At 34.8% G+C, this 16,482-nt stretch overlaps 1 protein-coding gene across 1 annotated transcript in view; it reads left to right on the top strand.

Moving 5' to 3' along the window:
- The window catches only part of LOC149791755 (kelch-like protein 18), a 54,250-nt gene extending 48,914 nt beyond the window's left edge, over window positions 1–5,336 (top strand). The window contains exon 11 of the mRNA XM_089970257.1: window positions 1,106–5,336. Coding sequence (XP_089826383.1) covers window positions 1,106–1,498 — 393 coding nt within the window. The 3' untranslated portion in view covers window positions 1,499–5,336. The remainder of the gene's footprint in view (window positions 1–1,105) is intronic.
- Window positions 5,337–16,482: the final 11,146 nt, after the last annotated feature.

The raw sequence follows: 16,482 nt of genomic DNA, 5'->3' as shown, positions 1-16,482 counted from the left end.
GTTTTGGAGGTGATAAGAATCTGTAAGACCAAGAATTCTCTTTAGTATGTGATTTGATTGAATTCACTGAGACAATGACAGAAAAAATATATAGAATTGTGACGAAAAATGCCATATGAGCATTAAGACATCAAAATGCTATACAAGAATTGTAACATAAAATTGCTGTATGAGGATTGTAATGTAGAAATCCAAGCAGAATGCTGTACATTTGTTAGGAATTAAAATCTCTGAGCATGGGCATCTAAGATTAAAATTTTTGCCTTATTAATAATTTCAACAATACATTGAGGTTCCATTAATTAGGAACAATTACCAAACTTACGACTTATGATACCATAATTGGAGCTGTTAAATACAATGCACCAAGTGTCAGATGGCTTCGTTTGATGGGAACGCACCTTTTCCAAGCTAAAACTAACACTATCTTCTGGTACTAATATTTTATAACAGTGATTACAATAGCCACTGCTTCGATCATGCAGAACATCTGCTGAAGTTAAATCTTTGTTAGGGAGAGGCCATTTAATTATGGGAGGGGGCAAAGACACATGTTTTGAAATGTGTTTCTTGCTCTGACTTTGTTATGTCAAGGACACTGTGCCATTCCTTTTCTTGCTTTAAATAATTCACGTTGGCTATACTATAGCATCTCGTATTTCAAAACAAGGCACAACTCCCTCCTTATAAGACAGTCAAAATGTGGCTTTTGATAGAAAGTGTTCAGCCACCAGAAAAAAAAGCAAAAGTTAAATGAGAATGATGAGGAATAATTCTTATGATAAGGAAAAGCGTAATGGAAAATTTCAGAAGAAATGGACAAAAGACAGGGAATGGCTGAATTATGACGAGGAAAGGAACGTTATGTGGTGTAACTGGTGTACGCAATTCGAAAAAAAAACACACAGAAAACATCCAGTTTTGTTGTGGGTTGTTCGAACTTTAAAATATTCTAACTATAATATATTTTTGTTAAATATTGTTTACATAGCTTTTGAATAGCAATTCCTTTTGAAACCTATTTTTAATACTTATGTATTAGCAATCTGTCACATATCAAAGAAGCCCAGCAATTAATCAGTGCATTTTAACATCTCCATTGCAGGTTGAATCATACAATGTTTCCACTAATAACTGGCGTCACCTGGCACCAATGCTGTCCAAGCGATGTCGTCTTGGAGTTGCAGCATTGAATGGTCATTTATATGCAGCTGGAGGGTATGATGGGTCAGTTTTCTTGCGCAGTGTTGAGCGCTATGACCCAGCAACCAATACATGGATATATGTGAAGCCAATGAATGTAAAAAGGAGCAGAGTTGCTCTGGTTGCAACTTATGGAAAATTGTATGCAATTGGTGGCTACGATGGAGTGAGCAATCTCAGTTCAGTGGAAATGTATGATCCTGAGACAGATAACTGGAACTTTATAGCTTCAATGTGTGCACATGAAGGTGGGGTGGGAGTAGGAGTTGTACCAGTTGAAATGGATTCATTATAAATAAACAGTTTCTAAAATCAATCAGTATTTAATTTCCCAGTAAAATATTGTCTTGTTCATAAAATGTTCTTCATTGTATATGCTGTATAGGCAGTCACAGTGTCATTCTTTTATAGAGATAGAAAATTTAATGCAATGATTTCTCTCTATCTATCAGTCCATCTGTCTATCACATTTTTGTTTCTGGAGCATAGCTTCAAAAGAGTTCTAGATGTCTCTATGAAACTTGGTTCAAATATTTTATAATGATCTAGATGTACATAGTTCTATTCACTGTTCTTTAGGTTCAGTATTTTTTAACGCTTTGACCTGTTTGTCTGTTCATCCACCATCCTTACTCTTGTTTCCAGGGAAACATTCCAGAATTCTTTTAGAGATGGAGTAGGTTTGCCTAATTTGTTATTTGAAGGTGTTCCGTTTCAATTAACATTATTGTCTGTTCATCCAACCACTGTCCTTCATACTTTCAGTTGTATAGCAAAATCTAAAATTGCTTAAGATATGAAACTTGATTCACATATTAAACTAACAATTTTTCCTATTCACTTTTCAGATTCATTAGGTTTTATTTTATGTTCATATGTCTATCCATGTATCTATTATTTGTACTTTCATGTGCTGGACAAAATCTGTGAAATTTTGGTACATATTAGATATGGTGTGCCTTTTTCCATTTACAGTTATTCAGTTTCAGTATTTTAAGAGTTTATGTCAGTTTCATAATTCCATAAATCATTTACACTTTCATTTCTCCAAAAATATTTCAAGATGGTTATTTAAAACTTTATACACATATTAGATGATTGGGTGGTGTTGATATACCATTTTCTAATAGGAATTATTCAGTTTAAATACTTTTTGTTTTTCTGAATTGGTCTCTGCATCAACACTCTGAATACATTACCCTATCACAATAACATTTGTGATATAAGCATGCTGCCTCCTGCAGCCCTACAAAAGATGAAAATTTACGTTTTCTAGCTAAATCATATATCAACAAAGGGCAATAACTCTTCCCCTTTACTCCCCTTGCAACCACTAGGTCTTCCCAGTTTCTTAGCTTTGCTTCTGTACAACATGATGCGAGCCGTCTCAATCCAAGCAAAATCTATTAAATTCAATCCATCAATACAGAAGTTTGGATTTAATTGGATTAATATTTACTCCTAAACAGGTGTTATATATTGCTGGAATTTTGCATATATTTTGTCGAATTTTTCATTTTCTCAGACTTGGTCAATTTTAGACCACATGGTAAAAGACGCTGTTGTTGATGCAAGTTGTTATTCATGGTTTATTGCTTCTACACCTGGTTAGTAAAAGTCGATCTTTTAGCAATTTATTAACATGCTGCATCATTAATTTATACACATTTATGTTTTGTTTATTGTTGTTGTTGTAGGGTTTAATGCCAATTTTCAGCACACAATAGGCTATACATGGCGGCCAGTATTAATGGTGGAGGAAGAACTTGGGAAAACCCCGTAAAGAACCACTGACCCATGAGAAGCTACTGGCAAGCTTTCTCACATACCCACATTGGCCAAATCCGAGACTCAAACCCACACAGGCAGAGGTGAGATGGCAATGATCCGTAATGGAGAGCACTTTAGACCACTTGGCCACTTGGGGCCCCATACTATTTCTGTCATCATGTTAATATTTTGAGACAAAGCAATTAATTCATCAGGACCCCAGGGTGGGGTGGCCAAGTGGTCTGAAGCACTTGTCTTTACCAATCGCAGCCATCTCTCCTCAGTCCCTGTGGGTTTGGGTCTTGAGCTTGGCTAATGTGGCTATGTGAAAAAGCTGTCAGTAGCTTCCCATGGGTTGGTGGTTTGTACCAGGCTTTCTCCAGGTTCTTCCTTGACAGCTATTAATGGCCATCATGTATAGCTTGTCTTATGCCAAGAAATGACATTAAACCCACTACAACAACAATAATTCCTTCATTAGTGGTAGGACGGTCTGTTCCTAATGGCAGGAATTGCTATTAGGAACCCCAACTGGAGATTATAGTTTTTATGAACACCAGGTCATACAGTTGGGGGTTCACCTGTTGTCATACTGCACCACACTTAGTGAAAGTACTGGTGTCCAGAAGATAAAGTTTTTCATCTCAACCTTTTGGAAATGAAGGCCATAGTGAACACATTCATTTATGGAAGGATCAGCTCTGCAGCAGTATACCAGTAATTCTTATAATGTTGAACAACTCTGTGGTGTCCAACCTCCTTACACTGGGGAACCAGATCACCTGATCTATGCATTCTGGTCTGGAACTTCCTGCACTGGTGCTTCCAGCTAAAGGTTACAGTCCAGATCTGGAACATTCCTGACAGGTTCAATATTCTAGTCAATTGACTTATTGAGAAGGGGTCATTCTGTTCACACTGTTAACGAATGTTCTGTTGATCCTTGGTTTGGTCTTTGAGCAGATTTTTGCAATCTGGGGACATTCAATGATATTAGTTTTTTGCAGCAAGATTGTTAACTATTATATGATTAATTATATTCTGTTACCCTTTAAAATAGATTTTATGATTGAAGAGAGAGAAAACAGTTGTTAACAAACCATTTGAACTTTATGGCGAACAGACTTCATGCTGACTTGAGCTGAAATGTACTGTGCTGTAGGCTGTTAGCTTTCACAATCTTGATATTATAAATGGTAATAATAGCCAGTAATTATTAATTAATTAATAGGGTAATTAGGTAGTCTTTGTCTTGATTAAATTAGGTACTTTGTCAGCATGTTGGAACAAAATGTCAGTGTTTTGAATTTTTAGATCAACAAATGTTCATAAGATTTCCATCTGTAAACCTCAGTACATGTGTGCTTGTAAAGGATAACTATAAAAAAAAATCTGCATAAATTTCCTGGCCGTTTTGCCATGTTAAAAGAGTATAAATGGTACTATTGAACAGGCTTGTCGCTGAGAGCGGATTCTGACCATAAAATATGGGAACTGTTCAAGAGTGGTTCACCAGTTTGGTGTTATCTTGTGTGCAAGTCAGCTGCAGGAAGCAGAGGAATACATTATTGCATGTATCAAAGAGGGTACATTATTCCATCTTTTCAAGAGGCAAGAGACTGGGTTAGATTGAATACTCTGTCACCCATCATTATCAGTCTTTCCTTCTTTTTGGAACAAAGAGATTTTATTCTCCATATTTTCTTTCCAACTCGTCAATCTTGTTCTTTGCTTTTATCACTATGCCTTTAGATTAATCATTTATGGTTCAGCGTATTAAATTTCACTTTCTTTGTTTTTTTCGTGGAAGTTATACTTTTGCTAATATTGACAAGCCCTAAACCATCCACCTTCATTTCATTTGTACTCATTTTTAAAAGAGTTTATTTGTTACATACTATGTTAACCACATACTATCATTAATTGTGAGCCAGTGCAATAATGTTGTCAGTATTGAAGTGTCAAGACTAATTGAGTACACTATTATCAATGTCAGAATATGTAATATGCTTTGTCATATGATTTATTCAGTCAGTCTTTCAACTATATGTATGATCTGACCAGTACTGTTATCGTTTTTTATTATCATTTATTGTATTTAGAAGATCAATAAATTAATAGCAGTATGATTTGTACAGGTATTTTTTAATAAGCTGCAAAAGTGCATTATGATTTTGTATTAGAATTTCAGCACTCAGAATATATTCTTTGCAGAAAAACAGGATCCATTTGTCTTTAAATTTGTACTGTCTAAACAGCAAATGATGGATGTGAATATATTTGGAAATTATATCATGGAGTTTGATATGACATTTCTATGAGTTGGACTTAAGTAATATGAAGATTAAATGTCATTATTTGGAGGAATTTGTTTCAACTTTTTTTTTATCTTCAGCACTTACAGTTCCCATATACATTGTTCCAGTTAAAATATGTTGCACGGTTTGCAAATTACTCAGTGTAAAATTGTTAACTTAAGTTGGAGTGGGCGTTACCTCTCCTGATACTTGTGTACATGTGAAACAGCTGTAGAATGATGAACTCACTTAAGTAGATACAATTGTGCATATATACTAACACATGAGTTTAGGAAGTAGAAGAAACCAAAATGACTATCTTTACCATATCTAACTAACCTGCACAGTTTTTTCTACTTCATTTATGACAAGAAAGGAAATGAAAATGACATTTGTTTGAATGATGCATATTGTTATTAAGAATTACTGTGACACTTTGCATTGAATCTGCACAATCTGCACAAACTCGGTACATATTGTGTTCATTTTCTCTAGCTGTTTTTGTTGGTCAAGATAAGAAGACAAGTCAGTGAAGAACGATTTTGTCAAAAGGTCACCTAAAGCAGTTTCCAGTACAAACAGGAACAGTAAATGGGAAAATTTTAAATATCACTCTAACTTAATAAATTTGCCATGTTCTTCTTTATAATTACTGCTTGTATATATCTCACTGGTTATTAGGTAAGCCAAGAGAGACAAAGAAGGATGGGAGTGACTTAATTTCTTCTTTGATTTAAGTCACTTTCTTTTTCTTTCTTTTTTCTCTCTTACCAATATCATGTCACTAATTTTGGGTTGCAGTCTATCGCTGAATCCCTATTTAGCATTTAGAAGGATCTGTAATTTGATTATCTCTAATAAGATGCAAAAATTGGCAGTGTGGAATACTGACACACCACTCAGTGATGCTTTCAGTTTGACCCTAGTTTAAATGTTTGAACTTATTTTTCTGTAACATTGCTCTTCCTTGTCTAAAGCACTGACCGTTACGGATTACCGCCATCTCACCTCTGTCTGCATGGTTTTGAGCCTTGGGCTCAGCCAGTGGGGGTGCATGAGAAAACTTTCCAGTAGCTTCACATAGGTCGTGGTTCTTTTCCGGGTTTTCCTGAGTTCTTCCTCCACCATTTATACTGGCCGCCATGTATAGCCTATCTTGTGCTGAAAAATGGTGTCAAACCCTACAACTACAACAACATCCCTTTGCTCTTCCAAAATGTAATAGTTAAAAAAGCAAACAAAAAAGGATTAACTTTGCTCTTGATCACAGTTTTAACCATATGTGGTATTTAAGCACATTGTGTCTATTAAACAAACCATTTAATTAATACACTTCATAAGTTTTAGATAGTCTGCTAATTCTGATGTGATGTCAACCAGTGTAGTAAACAAAGCCTTGAACGATTTCCAGTCTTCACATGCACCTGTATGCATACATATGCAAAATATCCCCATATGTGTGTTTATTTCAAAACATATGTAAATTTCATCTTGTGTTTTAATTTGCACATGTGTGTAGATTTGCATGTTTAAATTTTGTACTGTCTCTAGATTTAGTGCAAAAGCAAATGTGCGTTCATGTTTAAATTTTGTACTATCTTTAGAAGTAGTGCGAAAGCAAATATGCTTTCATGCAGATACACAGCAAAATATACATAGAAGATATCTCTCTTTTTTGTATAGATATATGGACATATTTCACAAATGAAGCAAAACATTGTATTGTCCTTAGTGGAAAAGCCAATGACAATGCAAAATGTTTCCACTTCATGAGTAAAATATTTCCTTAGAGGCTAAAAGTGTCAATTTTTTTCGCATGAATTTTCTCCACTCATTGCCAGTTAACAGCTGCATTGATACATAGATATAAAGAATCTCCTAAATTTTACACTAAATTTCGAAAATGTAGCTTGTACATATCTTGGTTCAGATTGTGTATTTTTTTCAAATTTCATGACTATATTTGTACGAAAATGGAGAAACTTTTTTTTTTCAGGGGCAAATTGATACAGTTGGGATTGGGTAATGTAGAAACTTTGCAAGGTGGCTATATTTGACAGACATCCGAGTGTAACATCTTTAAACAATTTTTTTAATGATTGTGAGCAATACTTGTAATGATTTTTTTCTGTATTTTGTTTATTTCTACATTCAGTCAGTTTTTGTGTGACATTGGCAAACTTACTGTCTAGTTCAGTAACAGATGTTGCATCCAATATAGTTGTCACTTAATTTTGGTTTTGCAATGAACACTGCTAAATTCCCAATTTATCCATTGTTTTCAAACACAGTTGTGATGTGAATTAAAATTGCCACTTAAAAATGTTATTACCATAATAAAAATGTGTACCATTCTTCATAGATCATTACAGGTATTCAGTTTTGTATGGATGACACAAAGCAACAAGTCAATGTATTTCATTGATTCATGTACAAAACGTGTTCTAAAAAGTTAATACTTGAAGTGCACTTTTTGCTTTTTGCAGTTCGTTTGTAGGCAATTTTGAATTGCACGTCATTAATTGCATTGATGTACATGAGGGTATACGTGTGTGTGTGTGATATTTAGATTTTTAACATAGCTTTAACAAAAAATTCAGTCATATTGCTACGACGTCTGCAGTGTGACAGTTTATAGTGATACCACTGGGGCATCATGCTGCAGACACTAGCACTAACCTCTTAATGCTGAGCGCCAAGCGAGGCAGCTGTTATTACCGTTTTTGTAATCTTTGGTATGACTCGGCGGGGGATCGAACCCACAACCTCCCGCATCCGAAATGGACGCTCTAACCACTAGGCCACCTGAGTGGTTTCACATGAGGGTATACAGTTGACACATTGTAAGATCACTTCAACATGTGTGGAGGGAGAAAGAGAAAAGGAGCACCAGAAGAAGAAAAATTAAATAGACCTAACTATGGGAATACAGATTTGAATAACATACATCAGGGAAGATACATTTCCTAAAAAGGAAAAGAAAGTACCATAGTTCTAAAAGTGATACAGCCACGATATAATTTTTCTCCCACTGATGTATTTCAGTATCTCATTATGAAATATATAATCAGAATCCATTCATTTATTTTAAAAAATGACAATGAGATTATTTCATTTCATTGTTCAGCTGGACATTCAGTCTTTGTAGCCATGATGTTCTGGTAGCATTTGTTGAAAAAATGCATTTCCTACATGCTTCACTGCCAGTGTTTACATGCCCATATGCCAGTGTTTACATGCCCATATGCCAGTGTTTACATGCCTCTCTGCCAGTGTTTACATGCCCATCTGCCAGCGTTTACATGCCCATATGCCAGTGTTTACATGTCCATATGCCAGTGTTTACATGGCTATATGCCAATGTTTACATGCCCATATGCCAGTGTTTACATGCCCATCTGCCAGTGATATGAAGCATTGACCTTTTTAAGACATGGTGAGGATGGACTGGTGTATATTTTTAGACTAGTGAGTGGGTGGGTGGATGGTTGGTCAGGTTTGATGGATACTTCATTTGCTATTTGACAGAATAAAACTTGAGATAATACAAAAATACACTAGGTACCAAAATCTGAGTTGATTGGCACTTGATTAGAAACACATTTTTAAGATCATGTTTCTTATTACTTTCTTCTTTGGTAGAATTTGAACAGAAAATAAAGATATACATAAATAAGAAATAGCTTTAACAATTTTTCAGTCATATTGCTACGATGTCTACAATGTGGCAGTTTATTGTGATGTCTAGCACTGGGGCATCATGCTGCATACATGCAGGATCATGTCCCACCAAGTTACATTATCCTTACACTAGGCCGACCAGTCCTAACACTAACCTCTTAATGCTGAGCGCCAAGCGAGGTAGCTATTAGTGCCAGTTTATAAGTTTTTGTTATGACTCGGCCGGGGTTCGAACCTGCAACCAACCGCATCCGAGGTGGACGCTCCAACCACTAGGCCACAGGGGCACTCCAAACAGGAAATATAAACGATTTGTTGTCAGAAGTACCGATAGCATTAAAGTATTTTGTGACAAGTAAGATTGTAAATCTAATGTACCAAAAATCAAGACCAGATATATCACATCTTGTAGTGTTTGCAGAGTAAGACGAAAGGCATTTTAATTTAATGAACATGTGTCATATATTTGACAAATGTGAATAAAGATAAAGTTCATAACAATGACCATTTAAAAGGGAAGTACAGAGGTGCTGCTATTACCAAATGCAATTTAAATTTTAAATATCCGAAATGCCATTTTATATTCATTCACTTTTTCGCTTATGAACCATATTTGAGAAAAGACATTTGCCCATACAACACATCAATCGCATTGAAAGGTTTATTTACTCATTATTCCAGCAATCCCCGTTTAGCACACCATTAGAAACTTTAAATGTATAATGTTTTAGAACTTGAAGTGCGGTCAGACTATAACAAATCTTCAATGATTAAAAAGTACAATATGAGGTGATATAAGTATGGTGCCACATAGAAACGCCATAGCAAGTCACTAATACAACATAGACGAAAATGGTCAGACAAATTTATGGTGAGTTCGAGCGATCAAGGTCACTATCATTCGCTGTGTATCTAAATTCTAATAATCTCTATGCTAAGGTCATCTATGAACCAGTATATGCCAATTAACAAAAAAACATGACAACTGATAAATACATTTAGATGGATAAAAAAGAATCTGTTCGAAAAACCACATGACTTTGCATGCATATAAAGAATGCTACCGGAAATATTGTAAAGGTGGATTTGGTGATTCCATTACTCTTGCCTTGCTATTTCAAGGACTGCTAGTAAACTCCAGAGAAACCAATGTCAGACAAAACGATTATCTCCCTTGCTGAAGAAGTTAGCTGATCATTGCGATCGTACAACGGTTCCTAAAGCATTATGTACATTGAAAACAAAGAGAGATACTTCATTCATTACGAAAATTGAAGCGTTTCGTACAAATGGGTTGAAAACTGAAATCGATGCAGTTTTAACAGCAACACTTGCTCAAGTCCTTAATTGAACTTTGTAAAACCTTAATACTAAAATCAAAGATTTCGAGAGATTTTAGTGGTTTAGAGAAAAATAAAAAAGGATTTTAAAAAATGAATAACGATATATTTTGAGGAAAACAACTAAAAACAATTCGAGATGAAAATACATTTTCAAATGCCAAAAAGACCTATCATTCTACTAGAACAGCTGCTGATGACGATTTTGATATTTGTTAGTTTGAAACATACAATGGCTGGATAGTGCCATTATTTTGTTTTGTTATATCTAGATTGAACACAATAATATCTTGCTTAGACAAGACATAATCTTGATTAAGGAAACAATATCTTGCTAAAATCTTGGTTTACGTAATATTTTCGTTAAAGAAATTTATTCAAAATATAATTTATTTTTAAAATAATGTTATCTTCTTTAAACTAAGTGATATATTGTATAAACTTATAATACCATGTTTTAAAGAGATACTATTTTACTTACACAAGATAATATGTTGCTTAAAGGAAATATTTTTTAAAAAAAAGAGGATATTGTTTAAACAAGATATTCAATCTTTTAGATTATGACAGATGATATGGGTGGAAGGCTTTGATACGAATAGCAACCCTGGAATTGTCAGTGGATAGTATATTCAAGCCGTTAAATCAAAACAAGACTGTCCACATAAGATCAGAGTAGAGGTAGGTACAGAAAACATACACATGGCTTCTTTGTAAGTATTTGTGATAGGGAGGATGATTTTACTTTAGGAGCAAATCAATGTAATCAAAACATGGACTCCTGGTGGAAAATGTTTGGCGTTCTCACTTCTGGATTTTAGTGTTTTAGTAAATGAAATAGGATAGACTTTCCAGTGGAAGTCTTCTGGAAATTTTTGGGGGCCACATTTCTGCTTTATGAAACCTGTCAAGGTATTGAGCAGTTCAATAATGTACTCGCCTACTATAATTAGCTTTGTTGTTGTTGTTGTTGTAGGGTTTAACGCCATTTTTCAGCACAAGATAGGCTATACATGGCGGCCAGTATTAATGGTGGAGGAAGAACCCGGAAAAACCCCAGAAAGAACCACCGACCCACGAGAAGCTACTGGCAAGCTTTCTCACATAACCACATTAGCCGAATCCGAGACTCGAACCGACGCAGACAGAGGTGAGATGGCAGTGATCCGTAACGGTGAGCGCTTTAGACCACTCGGCCACTCGGGGCCCCTACTATAATTAGCTAGATGGCTAGATAACAAGCTACCCTGATATACGAAGAGTTGAGCTGACGAACTGATATAGGTAGATATATATTTACACACACACTAAATTACACACGTCCAGACTTACGTGCTAACACACGAACGTGCGTACATACATATGTTTAAATCATATAATGAATACATGTCTGCATGCACAAGTACGTAGTTGCGAAGGAACATAAATGCATTCACCCCGCCACCCCCACCCCACGCATACGTACCCAAAAACATACATAAGTGAGGGTTTTGGGGTGTGTATGATATATATGTATTATTGCTTTGTATTATATGTAACTATTTTTCAATTTTTCATTTAAATATCTAATCATTTATTTATCATTATTAAATATCTGACTATATACCCCATGCTTCAAAGAAACAATTCACACCTTAAGTTAGCTTACGTTCGTATTTCTTCATGACCAGGTATGTTTCATAATATATGGTTATTCATGTGTATATTTTTATATCCCATGTAATTTGTACGTATCTATAGAAGCTCAGTACAAGAGGATACAAAGATCGTTCATCCATCCATCCATCCATCCATCCATTCATCCATCCATCCACATGCAGAGACTGTTTAGCGGCAGTAATAGTAGTAATGGGTTTAGTGAGATATAAAAATATGTAAATTTCGAAAATTAATTTTATAATGTTTAATACCCATACTTTCAACATTTTGGACAATTTGGTTGAATTACTTTTAGTAAGTGTTAAATTAGAATCTAGGACCGGATAGCTTTATAAATCAAACTTACTACCAACATACATACATACATACATACATACATACATACAATGCACAGGAACAAAGATGTTGTAGTATTTACTTATACTTTAATAGTTGGTACCAAGCGTATGGCTACTTATCTCAAATTCGTAAAACTAAAACCGTCAGAACAGAAAACTTAATCTGTGTACATTAAGTAAATACCTTTTTACACATTAGAACAAAAATGATCGATGGTTAATAATTTTGTATTGTATTGATAACTTAGTTGAAAGTTATGAACAGTACACAAAACATTATAATAGATATTCTGTCTTCCACAGTCGATGTAGGAGTTTGGGTTTGAAGAAAAATAATCACTGACGGATGTACTGAAATACTAACCAAAACATAGACAAACACGATATATATCAAAATCTATCCACAAAAACCCGAATATAAGAACACTAAACTGAACATTACCAGGGGATAAAAATTAAAAAGATTTATTTCATTTTTAAGAATTACATATTACATCATGCCTTATTTAGAAGCAATATCTTTAAGGAAACAAATTAAGATCACTAATAGTTAAGACCAACTTGAAGGAATGTATGTATGCATGTATGTATGTATGTATGTATGTATGTATGTATGTATGTATGTATAACTAAACTGTTGTAGGAACCCAATTATTGGTTTGATGTAACGGCTTGTGTAATAATCTTTTTTTAAAATTATAACAATAATCGAGCTACTTACCTTTATCAAGTATTTCTTAATAATCCTAATGTGCATTCTTTATTATTCCACAATGTTATAATGCTCTTGAATAAGAGTCCGGACATGAAGAAAAAAAAATAGATGGCTGTTAGGTTGATATTAGTGTATTGCTCACTCCCCAAAAAGAAAGCTTGTTGGTTGGATGGGAAACCAAAACTTCACTTAAAAACACGCAAGTTTGGAAAACGTTTTATGAAAGAACTAAAAGGGTGTTGGAAAGATTATCGATGTAGTATAATTTTTTAGCAGCCTGACAAACCGTTGATTACACAAAGGAGAAGTTATGAACATGCCGTTAAACCTCGTGTCATCTAAGTCAACATCATCACTACATGAGCCGCATAAATAAATACAGCACTGCGGGTGTGCCGTAGAGATCGTGTTCCCAAAACACAAATTGTCGTTTTCTGTTAGATTTTCATTGCCTATTGTGGGATTGATGATGCTCTTAGAACTTGAGATTGTGTAAAGCAACCATTGACCATGGTATTTTTTGGCAGTTTTTATTGGCTATCGTCTGCCCAGTCCATCACTGAAGTCACGTATAGCTACGGAAAATCAGTCAGAACCACGATAATAATCAAGCTCAAAACAACCGTTAGGGACCGTTGGAAAGTAATTCTTTGAAATCGGAAGACTGCTCATAGACGAGAACAACTGTACAGCGAATTATCAATTTTATTCGACTTTACCCAGCGAAGTTTGTCTCCATATGTTTCACACCCACACCTTGTGTGTTTGGCGTTGAAATTACTTAAGCAATATATCTGGACCACGAAGCCGAACATAAAGTCGCTTTAGAAGAAATCATAAATCAGATCAAAGTCTTAGTTATCGTCTTGGTTCAAATTAATTTCATCGTAGAAATACTGGACGAACAAATTCATTGATAAGTGAATAAAAGTTACCATAAAGTTTACCTAAAAAGAATACTATAGTCATCCAGTGCACGGATGTACATGACATGCGCATTCCTGAAGGTTGCTATTTTAAGAGTCGATATCTCGTTTATACCATTTCAACTTTGTTCAACGATCAGTTTGGCAAGGCACTAGACCAAACCAAGAAAGGTGTAATGATTAATTACTATCCACCGTTTCATTGCTTAGAAATGGATATTTCCGACAGTAATACGATGTTCATCAAATTTTCCCTGAGATTGTCTGATATGCTGGGTGGAAACTCCAAAGATAACTCCGGAGTCGAGGATATCAACAAGAACAACAGCAACACCAACAAAGTCTTCAGTTATTTAAATCTCAGAGCCATTAAAGCATGTTTATGGCTGATAAGGTTTCTGATAAAAAATCTATATCTCGGATAGAAATCTCAAATTTCTTTTTGCTGCTAGTGACGACGATACAGCAACCTGGTCACAAAAAGTAAGAAAACAACGCATAAGAACGGTAAAATGGCAGTTCTTAGTTTTCTTGCACATCTTTTTATTTATTTCTTGTTTGGGGGATGTGTGAAATTTTAGGTCACGTTAGGACTGTTGTTTTCAATGGTAACGATGATGATGATAATGAAAATGATAATGAGGAGAAGGAGGACGATGTTGATAATGTAATTTATAGCTATTCTAAACGTGGATAGGAAAATGGCATTCTAATTTGCGCTATAATTTCCTGAAAATACAAAAATTGTAAGAAAAATTAAAAAAACTACCCGACAAGTTTTGATAAAATATGAACTTGCTGGCTCATAAATCATTGAAATTTATAGTTATGTGGAATTTAACGTTGGCTGTTGCCGTTAATTCTTAAAGTAGCAACACATTTTAACGATTATATTACCATTTTGACAGAATTCGTTATAGGTAATCCTCAAGAGAAAAAAAAACAACGTAAAACATACTGATTCTACATCAGTTCTAGCTCATTCAACTAAAAGAATACCGTAATCTTGATCCTTCTTAGAAGAATTCTTTCTTTTTTTTTCTGGCAAAGTACAAGACGAGTCACATAGGGAGTACCGTGATGCCAGTATTATTAAATATATTTTGTTATCTGTCCGTAAATATGGCCGCTGTAAACAGTGACGGAAAACATGATACAACTTGTTAAAAAAAAATAACTACTGGATCAGTTTTCACCAAATTATCCAGTCATCGACTCTAAAGCCAGTGATATCGATTGAGCGATCTCATGACAACTTGGGCCTCTTGATCTAGATTATTACCGAGAATTAAGCATTTGAATTATTTTATAATTGATCCAAAATTAATTGGAAAAAAATATCATGTTTCGCATCGTTACTAAATTAACACTGCCAAGTCTTGTGAATTTTCACCAATCGATTTAGGAGAAATGAAACGCACTGATGGACAGATAGTGAGTATAAAAAATCCCTCATGCATCAAAGAAACTAGGTAAGCTGATACCTATCGGGATATTTACCTGGATAGTTTTATCCAAACTTCGTGAAAGTTTTTTCGAAAGACTTTAAATTGACCTAGAAAAACTTGAACGGTCAAAATATTTAAAAGATAATTTCCATTTGTAAGAAAACGTGCATTTCCTGCGAGGATGTTAAAGTATTACATGTAATAAACTTTGTGAGAATTTTAAAATTTGTATGCGTCCGTCTTAAGTCGAGGATAATATACTATGATATCGATTACACGTCCGTCTATCCGTTCGTGTTTCTGTCCTTTAACATTTGCTTTTCTTCCCAAAACTTGATAACTTTTGGAGGGATTTTCACGAAACTTTGCCAAAGTACATTTCATGACTAAATGGTGTGTCGGCGGACGATAGTTATGCCTCTTGTCTCAAGGTTAAGGTCACAAAAAGAGAAAATGAAGTTCTTTGACTTATATCATTGTCCGGTGTAATTTTGCATCAAGGAAGATATTTTATTGAAATTTTAGCAACTTATCTATATTTGTAAAATTCTGAATATTTGTAATATGACTTTTTGTTTCTTTGAACCCGCGAATAAATTTCACGTGAATCAGTATAATAATGTTCCATAAAACGATTTGTACCTGCACCTACCGCATGCCAACCAACTGCATGTACATAATTGCCACGAAACATTGGTAAATGACAGTTATCTAACAAATGTAAGAGGAGAACAAGTCTGCTACTGAGCCACGGGCATACTGTAACATCCGAGGAGGGGGGTCTTAAGGTACACTCCGACTGGTATCAAGGTAGACTTGAATAAAGTTTACGAATGTAATTCTCTGTCGTATCTTACATTCTCGAGGTGGTTTCGTCATTTCAAAGATGGTGGCTAATCTTTGGAAGATAGCCAACGTTCTGAAAGATTGTTGCCTGCGATTGGCGAGGTGGAAATGGCTACATTGAAGGGAGTAATTAATAAAGATGATCGATACACAGTGGACAATATTTATATTATCATGGGCATTACTTCGTCATCTTTGAATGATATGAAGATAACAAAAGGTAGGAGGACGACGACGAAGAGGACTATGACTTAAATGC

The sequence above is a fragment of the Sinohyriopsis cumingii genome, chromosome 9 (assembly GCF_028554795.1).
Source record: "Sinohyriopsis cumingii isolate HCF-2022 chromosome 9, ASM2855479v2, whole genome shotgun sequence".
NCBI lineage: Eukaryota > Metazoa > Mollusca > Bivalvia > Unionida > Unionidae > Sinohyriopsis > Sinohyriopsis cumingii.
The sequence above is the reverse complement of the archived record's forward strand: the minus strand, read 5'-3'. Positions and strand labels throughout refer to the sequence as shown.